This window comes from Scyliorhinus torazame, chromosome 17 (genome assembly GCF_047496885.1).
Source record: "Scyliorhinus torazame isolate Kashiwa2021f chromosome 17, sScyTor2.1, whole genome shotgun sequence".
Taxonomy (NCBI): domain Eukaryota; kingdom Metazoa; phylum Chordata; class Chondrichthyes; order Carcharhiniformes; family Scyliorhinidae; genus Scyliorhinus; species Scyliorhinus torazame.
Window position 1 is genome coordinate 166930789 of NC_092723.1, and position 14530 is coordinate 166945318.

The following is a 14530-nucleotide window of genomic DNA, read 5'->3' on the forward strand; positions in this document are numbered from 1 at the left end:
GAACAATTTTTTAAAAATGCCATGGTACGGTTCCAGAAGGTCATTGGTCAGGTTTCAGAAGAGACACACCTCGTATCTAATCCCTCCTAGCCCAGTGGACAACGTTTGTAGTAAACCTCTATTTAAAGAGCACACATTTCCCTTTAAGACTTCAAAGCAAAATACTACGCCAATTAATAAATTATTTTCATCTCTCCGTTATAACATCTTTGGGGCTCAGTAGCTCCTTCGAGCATTGTAATTCTCCTGATCTTATCAGAGCATCACTGTAATAAGGCACTGAATAATTTTGAAGCATTGGATCAGGCCCCATTAAATCACTGGACTTCTTCTATGTGGTAAATCAATTAGTAGCAGAACACCCCAGTGGAATATAATGTATTCGACTTTCAGAAGGCTTTTGGTAAAGTTCCACATGTGGGACTTTCTAAGAAGATTAAGAAAACTGTCTGGATTGAATCGGTAGGTAATAAAACTAGAGATGAATGTAAATAGGATAAACGTGAGCTTTCTGTGAGGTCGGGAGCAGTGACCAGTCTTGTGCTAGAGGGCTCTATTCTAAAAATGCTCGTTTCTCAATTGTGCTCATGGAGTATTACACTAAACATTATTTCTGAAGTTAAATGGGTGGGTTAGAGATAGTGTAAATTATATATGGTTTATGGAAGGAATTAATCTATACACCAATTTTCCATTGCATGTTCATTTTCTGATGATTACAAATGATTAGCCTGAAAAGCAAAGCTTGCCAATAACCTAATAACATTGAAGATTGCTGAGAATCTATTGGAAGCTGGAACATTCTTTCTATCTGTTAACCACTACAAATCTCAGTGTAAATATTACAATCTTTTTAGAAATAGCCATAACAAAACAAATAATCAATGACGATAAGTGGCATTCTGTCCTTTCGGATCCACAAGTTATACAATGGCTCGTGGGAGCCATGAGCGTGACATGTCAAAACCCATGAGGGTTTCTGTTTAGTCGATGGCTCAGTGATTTGTGTTGTTGCATGTCACTGAGCAGCCATCTGTCTATGACTGCTTGTACATATATGCAGACATCCACTTAATCTAGCCACAACATTGAGGAGTCAGCAGTATGAATTTCATGGCTTGCTCCAAGTCACAGGATCTACAAGTTATGGTAATCCCTTCATTGTATTAAAAGGGTAATTATCATAAAGACTTCAGCTCACCATAGTTTAGCACCTCCCTATCTAAACATCTATTGTGATGTTGCTGCACTAGCAGCATCTTGCTCCACTGTTCAAGATTAACATGCACCACATTTTAGTGATTAAATAACTCACTGACAGAAAGAAACAGAGCAATTTGAATTTAAATTGTGCAGTCACTTGTGGTCAGAGGGTGAACTTTAGCTGTATATAAGGGTCCTGTGTATCTTGCTTCACAGAACATAATCAACCAGAAATTTTCATTTGGTGGGGGAGGGTAAGGTCAGCAGGGAGCCTTCTTCTTTGAGGCTGAGGAGTTTGGGAGGGGGTCTTTAGGATGTGCCTTTGGGCAGGGGCAGCCGCGCGCTAGCAGGTTATGCTGGTGAACGGAAGTGAGGTGGTGGGGGAGAAGGCCATGAGGGATGGCTGGGGGGATGAGGGAAAGGGGAGGCGGGGGGGGGAAGAAGGGGAAGGGGAAAAGCGGGGGGGGGGGGGGTTCTGCGACGTGGCAGGGGGTGAGAGATGACATGGTCATGGGCGAAGAAAGGGGCCATCTGGATGGGCTAGGTAGAGAGTGGAATTAAAGGGGCAGGAGTTAAGTGGGGAAGATGACGGACGGTAGAGTGGATTGGAGGTGCAAGTCTCCGGTAAGGGTGGTAACGTGGAACGTCCGGGGACTGAATGGGCCGGTTAAAAGGTCGCGCACCTCAGGAGCTTGAAAGCGGGGGTTGTCTTTTTGCAGGAGACACACCTCCGTGTGAAGGACGAGGTTAGGTTAAGGAAGGGGTGGGTCGGGCAGGTTTTTCACTCGGGGTTTGATTTGAAATCGAGGGGTGTGGCGATTTTAATAAGCAAAAAAATGGGATTCGTGAGTGCGAAGGAGGTGAGGGATCCAGGTGGGAGATATGTGATTGTGAGTGGGGTATTGGAAGGGGCACCGGTAGTGTTGGTAAATGTGTATGCCCCAAATTGGGATGAGGTGGGTTTTATGAGGGGGTTGCTGGCAGCAATCCCGGATTTGGCCACGTGCCAGTTGATCATGGGAGGAGATTTTAACTGTGTCCTGGAGCCGAGGGTGGATAGATCAAGCCCCAGGTCGATGGGTAGGGTACGAATGGCAAGGGAGCTGGGGGGGTTTATGGAGAGGATGGGTATGGTGGATCCATGGCACTTTCAGAACCCAGGGGGAAGGGAGTATTCCTTCTTTTCACACATCTATAAGGTGCATTCGAGGATTGAATACTTTGTAGTGAATCGGAAGATTTTGTTTGGGGTGGAGGGGGCAGAGTATGCGGGGATAGTTATCTCGGACCATGCACCCCACTGGCTGGAGATTCGGTTCAGTACGGGACGAGAGCAGAGGCCGGGGTGGAGGTTTGACCCGGGGTTGTTGGCGGATGGAGGTTTTTGTGATAAGGTGCAGTTGGTGATTAGGGATTATGTGGAGTTCAATCAGGATGGGGAGGTGTTGGCGGCATTTTTTGGGAAGCACTGAAGGCAGTGGTCCAGGGAGAAATTATCTAATTTATGGTTTGTGCGAATAAGGAAAGGAGGTCGGAACATGACAGTCGAGTGAGCGAGATAGTGGAGGTGGACAGGGAATATTCGGTGCCCACCGTGGAGGGATTGGCGAGGAGGAAAACGTTGCTGGGGCAATTGGACAGGCTGACAATGGGGAGGGTGGTAGGGCAACTGCATAGGGCAAGAGGGGTGCAATACGAGTATGGGGAGAAGGCGAGCCGCATGCTGGCACACCAGTTGCGGAGGCAGGCTGCGTCCAGGGAAATATTGAAGATCCGGACTGGGGCTGTGGATGTGCTGTCAGAGCCAGGGAAGATAAATGAAGCATTTAGAGAATATTACCAGGGACTGTATGAGACAGACTCAGGAGGTGAGGAGGGGGACATGGGGCGGTTTCTGGACGAGCTGGAATTTCCCCAGGTGGAGGAAGCAAAGAGGCAGGCGTTGGAGGAGCCCCTGGGACTGAGGGAGGTGCTGGATCGTATCAGGGGTATGAAGTCGGGGAAGGCCCCTGGGCCACATGAGTAACCGGCAGAATTTTATAAGGAATTTGCGGCGGACCTGGCACCACATCTGTTGGGGGCGTTTAATGAAGCACTGGAGAAGGGGGAGTTGCCGGAGACGATGAAGCAGGCAGTAATCACACTAATCCCAAAAAAGGGATGGATCCGGTGGAATGTGGGTTGTATAGGCCCATATCACTATTGAACACGGATGTGAAAGTATTGGCTAAGTTGTTGGCAGGGAGGATGGAGGACTCTGTCCCGGGGGTGGTTGCAGAAGATCAAACAGGCTTCGTGAAGGGCAGGCAGCTCGCGAGTAATATAAGGCGGCTGTTGAATGTGGTGATGAATCCGTCGAGAGCTCTGGTACCGGAGGTGGTGGTGTCCATGGACGCGGAGAAAGCATTTGATCGGGTGGAGTGGTGGTACTTGTTCGAAGTTTCGGAAGGTTTGAGTTTGGGCCAAGATTTGTGGCATGGGTGCGGTTGCTGCATGTGGTGCCAAGAGCGAGGGTGAGGACGAATGATATGAGCTCACAAAGCTTTGACTTACACAGGGGTACGGGGCAGGGGTGCCCGCAGTTGCCGCTGCTGTTTGCGCTGGCCATAGAGCCGTTGACGATGGCTCTCAGGGGGTCGGCAGAGTGGCAGGGGATAATGAGGGGACAGAGGGAGCATCGGGTGTCGTTCTATGCCGATGACCTCCTACTGTATGTTTCGTATCCGTTGGAGAGTATGGGAAGGATTATGGGCCTGTTGGGGAGGTTTGGAGGGTTCGCGGGATACAAGCTGAATGTAGGGGAAGGTGAGGTATTCCCGGTGAATGAGCTGGCACAGCGGGCTAATTTAGGGGGGATGCCATTTACGGTAGCGAGGGATAGGTTTAGGTACTTGGGGATTCAGGTAGCGAGGGAATGGACGGGGCTCCATAAGTGGAACTTAACAAAGCTGATGGAGGAGGCCAGGGATGATCTTAAGAAGTGGGATACACTGCACTTAACGTTGGCGGGGAGGGTCCAAGTGGTGAAAATTAATATTCTGCCGAGGTTCTTGTTTATCTTTCAGGCTCTCCCGATCTTTATACCAAAGGCCTTTTTTCGGAAAGTGGACACAATCATCTTTGACTTTGTATGGGCGGGGAAGGTGCCGAGGGTGGGGAGGACCCTGCTACAGAGGCAGAGGCAGCAGGGGGGGGTTGGCGCTGCCGAACTTGCTTCATTATTATTGGACGGCGAATGTGGACAAGGTGCGGCGGTGGTGGGAAGGAGAAGGGGTAGAGTGGGTAGGATGGAGAATGAATCTTGTAAGGGGTCTAGTTTGAGGGCTATGGTGACGGCAACATTGCCAATGGCTTTGAGTAGGTATTCAGGGAGCCCAGTGGTGCAGTCCACGGTGAAGATATGAAATCAGCTCAGGAGGCATTTTAGGCTGGAAGGGATGTCGGTGCTAATGTCGCTGTGCGAGAATCATGGGTTTGAGTCGGGGGGGGGGGGGGGGGGGGGGGTTGGGGGGGGGGGGGGCGGTGGATAGTGTATACAGGAGGTGGAGGGAAGTGGGGCTGGTCAAGGTGAGGGATCTGTATTTGGAGGAAGGGTTCGCCAGTCTGAAGGAGCTAAGGGAGAGGGTAGAGCTGCCGAGAGGTGGTGAGTTCAGGTATCTACAGGTTAGGGACTTTGCACGAAAGGTCTGGAAGGGGTTCCCTAGATTGCCGGGATACACCCTGCTGGAGCGACTGCTGCTTCCGGATGTGAAAGGGGAGGGAAGAATTGGGGATATATATAAGTGTCTGGGGGAGCAGGGAGGCAAGCGGGTGCTGAAGATCAAGGAGAAATGGGGAGCGGAGTTGGGAATGGACATCAATTGGGGAGTATGGAGTGAGGCACTGCGAAGGGTAAACGGGACCTCTTGTGCAAGGATGAACCTGATGCAGTTTAAGGTGGTGCACAGGGTGTATATGACTCGGGCGAGAATGAGTGGGTTCTTTCAGGGGGTAGCAGATGAGTGCGAGAGGTGTGGGCGGGGGCCAGCGAATCATGCGCACATGTTTTGGGGTTGTGAAAAATTGGGAAAATTCTGGATGGGAGTGTTCGCGGACTTAGCCAGGGTAGTGCAGGCGGAGGTGGACCCGGACCCTTTGGTGGCGATATTTGGGGTTTCAGAGAAGCCGGAGCTCATGGAGAGGAGGAAGGCCGATGTCTTGGCCTTCGCCTCTCTGATTGCACAGCGACGACCTGAAGTGGCGGTCGGCATCGCCACCGGGGGTAGCAGCATGGTTGGGTGACCAGTACGACTTCCTGCGATTAGAGAAGATAAAGTATGAGTTAAGGGGCTCAGCAGGGGAGCTCGAGAAAAGGTGGGGGATGTTTGTTTCCGTGTTTTAGGAGCTGTTCGACGCGGGGGGGGGGGGGGGGGGGGGGTAAAAAGGAGAAAACTCTGTACAAACTGTAGAGTTGATTGTTGGGAAGAATGTTTCCCGGGGTGTTTATTTGCTGTAACCTACTTTGATACAAGTTTGAATAAGATGCGTTTTAAAAAAAGAAAGAAATTGACATTTGGCCCATTGAGTCTGCATCGGCCCTCTGAAATAGCACTCTACTTAGGCCTTAGGCCCACTTCCCCGCACTATCCCCATAACGGCACCCAACCTTTGGACACTAAGAGGCAATTTCTTATGGCCAATCCACCTAACCCTGCACATCTTTGGACTGTGGGAGGAAACGGGAACACCAAGGAAACCCACGCAGACACGGGGGAGAACGTGCAAGCTCCACACAGTCTCCCAAGGTCGGACTCGAAACTGGGTCTCTGGTGCTGTGAGGCAGCAGTGCCACCCTTAGCAGTACAAACATTAACCATGTGGATGAAACAGGCTGTATTATTTCCCGGGGCTGTAGTGAACTTCGTGCCCATCAGCTGATCTGTGATTGGTACATTCTCTATCAGAAATCTTCAAAGTAATGTTTGCATATTTTTCGTAGTGAGCATTTCCATTAAAAAATGGAGGAAACGTAGCATGTAGAATGGAATAAATCTTCTGTCATTCTCAATTCTCAAAAAATGAATATAATAATAATCTTTATTGTCACAAGTAGGCTTACATTAACACTGCAATGAAGTTCCTGTGAAAATCCCCTAGTCGCCAAACTCCGGCGCCTGTTTGGGTACACTGAGGGAGAATTCAGAATGTCCAAATTACTTAACAAGCACGTCTTTCAGGACTTGTGGGAGGAAACCGGAGCACCCGGAGGAAACCCACGCAGACTCCGCACAGACAGTGACCCAAGCTAGGAATCGAACCTGGGTCCCTGGCGCTGTGAAGCAACAGTGCCTAACCACAATGCTACCGTGCTGCCCATCTGCCAATGTTGCCACTCTGCCTTATTTCATGCATTCGAAACAGGAAAATAAGGCAAAGTTGTTTCTGAGCCAAACAACTTCAATGCCAGGCAATGCATCACTTAATACACCCACCTCAAATTGCCCCCCTCCCAATCATTGCCAGTGCCAGACTTGTAACCAATACTTTTCCCGAATGTTCCACTGCCCAAATACTGCTCTCTAACCACAACCCAAGTTTGGAAGGAGAGTGAGTACATTACTTGGAGGACACATTCCAGAACTTCACCTTGCCAACAGTACACTGAAATCCGGCAGCTTGTGTGACATTATTTTTAATCTTTTAAATAATATCATTGCACTTGGCTCGGCCCAACTTCCCCCCCTGGAGATTTTGCCAATGATAATGCAGATTTGTTTAATTCCTCCAATTATTCCGCGCAGAAAGCGATGGAATTAAGTTAGATGTCACTGTAGAGCACGACCTAATCATCGAAATGTTTTGCAAATCTTATCCCCCAACAGCAGCCACAATACGAGGTAATAATTAACGACAACAAAAAATGTTTGGCTGGGTACAGCCAACAAACTGCACTTCGGGACAGCCATAGGGTTGGGATCAAAGGCGAACGTGAGTTAGTTAGCATCTGGATCTGAACGGAGGCTCTCTGTAAAACATTTAAATCTGTTTATGACATTTCGAGTTCCTTCCACATTACGTTTAGACATTCCAGCTCCAAAACAGGAAAGCGGAATATGACACTTATTTTCCCAAATTGCTTGTGTCTGGATGAAGCCCCCCCCCCCCCCCCCCCCCCAAACCCCAGTCTACTTTTAAGAGAGAGAGAGAGAGAGAAACAATCATATTTGGAATTAAGTGCTTTCCTGGCGTCCCCCCTTCCCTAAAACAGTTACTGGAGTTTTGAGTGCTCGGTTATGAAGTGAACAACTTTGCCAAGGCTGGAGATTCATTGCAGGGCTGAACCCCCCCCCCCATCTGTAACTGACAGCCCTGAGCAACTTCTAACATCCCTGTCCCTCTTTGGAACCGGCCGCTGGAGCTTCGTGCACAGAAAAAGTCAGGGTCTAATTTATCCAATTTTTAAAAAGAAAAAATCTCTCTAGCGGAAAGGTATTAAAAATGTTCTGCGTTGGGGTTGCGGGGGAAAGCCACCTCTCTCACAGTGTCTGAGTCACATCTCAATAGCTGCATCCACACAGGGGTTTAACAATTCGAATGCAATATTCACATCCTGGGGGCTTGGAACCCGGGTAAAACCCCTCGGGGTTGCCTGTTAGACCCCGAATATATATTGCAAACTCAACCTGGAGTTCTAAGTGTAGCGAGGCTCCTCAGTGTGATGTGATGGAAAGAAATTGAAACCTGTGTTATGTCACATTCGAACTGTGATGCCTTTCACTTTGACCAATAGAGTCGACTTTTTGAGAGAAAATAGACATTGCATTACAGAAGACACAACTGTAGCAAACAACAAATACCGCCCCCCCCCCCCCACACACACACACACACGCGCGCGCCCCTCTCCCCCCCCCCCCCCCCCCCCCCCCACACACACACACCCCTCTCCCCCAATCCCTGATAATAATCCACAGCTACTTACAGTACAGTGGTGTTGGGAGGCAGGTCCATCACTCCTGGTGCCTGCTGAAGACCAGCTTTGGAGCAGTTAACTGTACAGGAGAACTCCCACCGCGGGCAGCGACAGTTGGGTGGACAAGGCAAGCAACCAGGCTGCCCTGCCACTGCTTCCAGGCCCAGGACAAGGGAGAGGAGGCACAGGGAGACTGGGCTACGAACTCCAAACTTCTTGGGGGCTGAGGCGCCATGTTGCTCTGCTGCATTAAGAACATTCCTATAAGGCATAGCTGTCCGGCATTACATCGCCGCCGGATCTCCCTGACACTCTCTGTTCCTGGCCAGCAACACACACCATCTACTCCCCCCCCCCTTCCCTCACTCAAACTCTCTCCTTCCCAGACAATAGCAGCCCCCCCCCCCCCTCAAAAAAAAATGTTAGCAGCTCACTCAGAGCCCAGCATCAACTTTCCATTGCCCCCCCTCCCCCCTCCCACCCCCAGGGGAATGTCCCACAACTTCTTCCTCCTCCACCGATCTCCTTTCGCGTGTGAACTTCCTTCTCTGCACAGATTCCCGTTTTTCTGTCTGCCTGTGTGTGTGTGTTGGTTCAGGAGGCGATACGGTGTCCCGGCACTAGGGTGTGCTGATCTGTAAAACTTGGAAATCAGGGGAAAAAAGATCCCACCGCCTTCCTGCCAACACAGGGAAAGCAAGCTGACTGGCTTCTCTTGTGATCCCGAGAGAGGGAGGGAGGAGAGAAGTGGGTATTTTTGTGGCTCGTGTTATTTTGCAGTTTGTGCCAGTATACTGCATCCCACCACCACCAATACAGCTTGTTGTTAGAGGAGGAAAGGGATAGAAAAGGGGGTTAAATATGTAGAGACCACACGGGATTTATTGTCTATTGGTTAGCGTTTGCAATTGATAAATACCTGCTGCGATTTTTAACATTTATTTTCTGACTTAACATTTATCGAATGCACTTCAGATCTCCGCGCCGATTGGCAAATGTGTGTTAATCAGAGATTTAATAATCTTTATTGTCACAAGTGGGCTTACTTTAACACTGCAATGAAGTTACTGCGAAAATCCCCTAGTCGCCACACTCCGGCGCCTGTTCGGGTGTAGTGATCTGTATATCTGTACATACATCTGCACATACACCAGGAACTGCAGCACAGATGTGACAGCATCACTAGAGGGAGCATCAGAGACGGATATAAAGGGTCGAGCCCAAGGCAGGATCCGCCTCTTTTAGAAGCACAGAGCTAGTGAGCAGCAGCACACAGGGATAGTTTAGCATAGGCAGTTTACCTTAGTTTCACTGGTAAAAACTCTTGACTGTTTTACACCTAGTTGAGCTCTGGAAGCAGAACAAACCTTTTGAATAAAGTGTTTGTGTTAACTGTAAGTCGACAGTTGTTATTCAGAATTAGAGAATAACATATCGGGTACACTGATGGAGCATTCCGAATGTCCAATTCACCTAATAGCACATCTTTCGGGACTTGTGGGAGGAAACCAGAGCACCCGGAGAAAACCCACGCAGACACGGGGGAGCGTGCAGACTCCGCACAGACAGTCACCCAAGCCGGGAATCGGACCTGGGACCTGGCACAGTGAAGCCACAATGCTAACCACTGTGCTACCGTGATTTCAGCCCTGTGGGTAGATTGGAGGAGCTGTGGTTGACTCTCTTTAGAGAGGGTCGAGAGGAGAGGCATTCGGAATCATGAGGGGTCTGGACAGTGCGGGTAGAGAGAGACCGTCCCCTTTGCCAGCAGGATGGAGAACCATGCAACAGAAATGAAAGGTGATTGGCAAAAGGAGCGGAGGCGGCGTGAGGGAAAACATTTTGAGGCAGACAGTGGTTAGAATCAGGGATATACTGCCAAAGAGTGTGGAGGAGGTTGATTCAAACGCAACTTTCAAAAGCGAATTGGGCCAACAATTCGGTGAAAAGCGCTTTTTGGGTTGGCCAAAACTTGTTGGTCATCCAGGGCGAAGTACTGCCCTGACTGAGTGTTGGAGGCTGGCACATTCCAAAGCCCAGGACTATGTGCTGAGGGATGTACTGAAGCTTGGTGCAGCCGCCACAGACGGCCAATGGGGGAAGGCCGCTGTCTCAGTCCTTTCATCTATAGTGCACTGAGGGGCTGGGAATTGTATAGAACCCTTCGGGCTGTGTGACTCACATTGAATAAAAATGGTAAATATTACATGTATCACAATTACATTGAAATGCCTCAGAGTGCAACATGACCTATGTAAACCAGGCTTTTTCAAAGTTGGGGTCGCGGCCCGCAGGTGTCAGGAGGGTCACAGGCGATCGATCCCACCATTCCTGCAATGGTCCTGATCGCGGGAGAAGAGTGAACAGCTGCTACCAGCTTTTACATGGAGAATTGCGGCCTCTGCCTCCTTTTAAATGGATGATTAGGTTGTGTGGAGTCTTTCGGCCAGATGCGGCAGCAGAGAGCAGGTCACGCAACCTACACATAAAATTGACATGAAGCGCCATCCAGGTATGCGCTTTTGGCTCCAAAGCAGGGAGCAGAGTTGTTTAGATTTTTCAGCTGCTGACAAACAAGGTACATAAACTGTGAAGATCAATGTGTTTTTTTAAGTAAGAGACAGCCAGAGACTCAAATATGCAGTTTACCTATCGGACAGGATCTCACAACAGAATCTGCCCAAGAGAGCTGCTTAGGAGAGTCCAGGACAGGATAGAGCAGTGGTAGTGTTGAGAACTCCAGGGCCTCTGGGTAACGGCCCTGAAAAAAGAAACTTAACTCAGAACAAAGAAGTGAAAAGATGATCTCTTGAGGTATGGTTTCTGTCAATTGTGAATGCAAATAAAGAGGCAAAGCCCATCTGTGTTATACGCAGGGAAGTACCGGCAAATGAGAGAAGTTTCAGAATTTAAAAGAGAAGTGGTGTGTGAAAAATTACTTTTCAGGCTGAGACCCCAGAGCCAGTTATTGACTTACAGCTGACTCCAAATTAAAAGACTACACTGCTGCAGCTGACCTGTAATACTACATTGAAAACGTTGCAAAAGCCCACGAGGTTGTCAGCATTCTGGTGTAGCATCTGCCTGGAGTATCCAGTGCTGAATAAAACAAGCATTTTGTTGCTATTGCCCTTCATGCCAATCTACATTTGCGAGGTTGGATTTTCCGTTTTCATAAAGATTCTCTGTCGGTGGGATCCTCAGCTTTCCCAATGGCGTGTGTGTGTCCACAATCGGAAACCCCATTGGCCTGCTGCCGGACGAAGGATCCCGCTGCCGGTGGGGGCACGCCGCCCCAGAAAACAGGTGCGACAAGACGGAAAATTCCGCCCATGAATTTTTTGCCTTTTTTCCTGGCACCACGGATCTTTTACTTTTAAAAAAATCTTGAAATTTAGCGAGGAAGAGTTTTCCCTTCTTTGAGATGCCCAAGGGAGGAAGATTAAAGAAAAATTTGAGCCGAAGTCTGTCGTCTGATCCCGAAGCCTCTGAGGAATCATCTGGAGGTATAATAGCACAGGTAGGTTCTTCCTCTCTGACCACTCCACTAACAGCTGAGGCTCTCACCAGCATTTTGGCAATCAAGCTTTATAAACACCAACAAAACTGTCAGTGGACCTTAAAAGATCAATTGAAGAGGCTTTGGTCCTTGAAACCACAAGTAGGGTCATCGAAGTTGATGGAGATACAATTAAGAGCATGGAGGTGGTCTTATCGGATGACAGTGATCGCATCACTTCTCTGATCTTCCTTCGATGGATGAGTGTGTTTTTTTCAAACGTTGAGAACAGATGTAATCGCTGTTCACTTGCCCCAGCTAACCTTACTTTAATAAGGACATAGGGACCGAGTAAAATAAGAACAAAGTTTTATTTACACAAACGATATATACACTACCTGGTGGATCCCTACTAGGTTCCTCCTTGATTGGTGTCTTACTGGCCGACCTTATACACATTGGTTAACTGACATACCCGCCCCTAGCGGGGGATCTCATACTCTACAAGGAACACGGGGAAGACATTCCCACTCCATAGGTCCCATGCGGGATATTACACATACGCATATGTTTTGGTCCTGCCCCAAACTCGCCAGCTTCTGGGCTTCTTTTTTTCATACTATGCCGGCGATAACCTGGGTAGACTTAAGCCCATGTCCACTGGTAGTCATATTTGGGGTGTTGGATTCACCGGTGACTCACTCTGGGATAGAGGCGGACATTGTCGCCTTTGCCTCTCTAATAGCCCGGAGGCGAATATTGATCGGTTAGGGGTCTCCCACTCCGCACAGTGCATCTGCCTGGTTGGGCGACTTACTGTCATTCCTACACTCCGTGAAAATCAAATTCACCATCAGGGGGTCAGTGGGGAGGTTTTACCTGAGATGGAACCATTTATATCCTTTCTTAAGGATCTAGACACTTGTCAACTGTTAGGGGGTTTAGTTATAGTGATTAAGTTAATTAGGTGTTTTTGTTTTATATTTGCTTGTAATTTCTTACATTCTCTTGCGTTCTCGTTGGTTGTTTGTTGTGATGTGAAACTTCAGTAAACATATATTTTTTTTAAAACCGAGGCCCGGTCTATCCAAGAGGAAAAATCCCTTGATATTATTTTTTAAAAGAGTAGGGGAATTCTCCCTGGTGTCCTCCCCAATATTCATCCCTCAGCCAACATCTTAAAAATATAGTCATTGTCACATTAGCATTGCGCAGGTCAAGGAGACACAGCCTGAGTGAGAGAGATACAGACCGAGTGAGAATTTGGTAATTTGGTGCAGTGAGGTAACCAGGAAAGGTAAGTGGTTAATCTAATTTTGCTGTTTTTCAGTTAAAAGTGCAGTGTAGATTAGTGTCTGATTGGCTGAAGCTGCCCCCACCCTAATTGCTGAGAGGCAGTTATCTGGCAGTCACCTGACGCCTGTTAAGGGGCACAAAGGTACACATTGTTTTCTTCTCTTTGAAGTTTTAGTGTGAGTCATCCTAAAGTCTGTATAAAAGACAGACAGAAAGCACACATTAGTAAGCATTGCGCTGGTCAAAGAGACACAGCCTGAGTGAGTGAGATACAGACCGAGTGAGAATTTGGTAATTTGGTGCAGTGAGGTAATTCGGTGAAGAGTGGGAGAAGGTGCTTTTTCCCTACTGTTTTGTTCTCTCTCTTTCTTCGGGCCGAATTTCGGGAGCCGTTCGGAGGAGGAGGAGCAGTCTCTGTGAGTATAAAAACCTAATGGTAACTTCCTGTTTTCCAGTTTTTTTTCCAAAAGTGACGTCAGAGGGAAGCTGTGATCTGAGTAGTTGATAGCAAATCTGCCCCAAATTTTTTTTAAAAACACAGCTAAACTCATAAACTTAAATTAAACTAATTAATTAATTAGTGATGGCTGGTCAGGTGATGTGCTTGAGCTGCTTGATGTGGGAGCTGGCAGATCCCATTGCGAGCTGCAGCGACCACATCTGCAGTAAGTGTTGGCTGCTTGAAGAGCTCCGGCTCAGAGTTGATGAGCTGGAGTCTGAGCTTCAAACACTGAGGCACATCCGGGAGGGGGAGACTTACCTGGACACTGTGTTTCAGGAGGCAGTCACACCTGTCAGAGTAAGTAGTTTAAATCCTGCCAGTGGCCAGGGACAGCAGGGTGTGACTGCAAGTCAGGCAGGTAAAGGGAACCAGCAGTCAGGAACTCAGGAGCCTCAGCCCTTGACTCTGTCCAACAGGTATGAGGCACTTGCTCCCTGTGTGGATGGCGAACAGGGCTGCAGGAAGGATGAGTCAGCTGACCAAGGCACCATGGTTCAGCATGCCATTCAAGGGGAGGGAGTAAATAGGCAAGTTGTAGTTGTAGGGGATTCTATTATCAGGGGGATAGATAGTATCCTTTGTGAGCAGGATAAAGAGTCCCGCATGGTATGTTGCCTGCCCGGTGCTAGGGTGCGGGACATATCTGACCGGCTTGAAAGGATACTGGAGAGGGAGGGGGAGGATCCAGTTGTTGTGGTCCATGTCGGTACCAACAACATAGGCAAGTCTAGGAAAGAGGACCTGTTTAGAGATTATAAAGAGCTAGGATTCAAATTAAAAAACAGGTCCTCAAGGGTCATAATCTCCGGATTACTGCCCGAGCCACGTGCAAATTGGCATAGCGAGGCAAGAATAAGGGAAGTTAACACGTGGCTGAAAGAGTGGTGTGGGAAAAAGGGGTTCCTTTTCATGGGACACTGGCATCAGTTTTGGGACAAGGGGGACCTATACCGTTGTATTGGTCTCCACCTGAACCGAGCTGGGACCAGCGTTCTGGCGAAAAGAATAAACAGGGTGGTCAATAGGACTTTAAACTAAAGATTGGGGGGGAAGGGAAAGTCAGGGAACCAAGAGGTGAAGT

The 14530-nt window shown here is 48.5% G+C and overlaps 1 protein-coding gene across 2 annotated transcripts in view; it reads right to left on the bottom strand.

Moving 5' to 3' along the window:
- Window positions 1–8491, bottom strand: part of pkd1a (polycystic kidney disease 1a) — a 239617-nt gene extending 231126 nt beyond the window's left edge. For both annotated transcript variants that reach the window (XM_072481591.1, XM_072481590.1), the window contains exon 1: window positions 8162–8491. In XM_072481591.1, coding sequence (XP_072337692.1) covers window positions 8162–8424 — 263 coding nt within the window. In that variant the 5' untranslated portion in view covers window positions 8425–8491. The remainder of the gene's footprint in view (window positions 1–8161) is intronic.
- Window positions 8492–14530: the final 6039 nt, after the last annotated feature.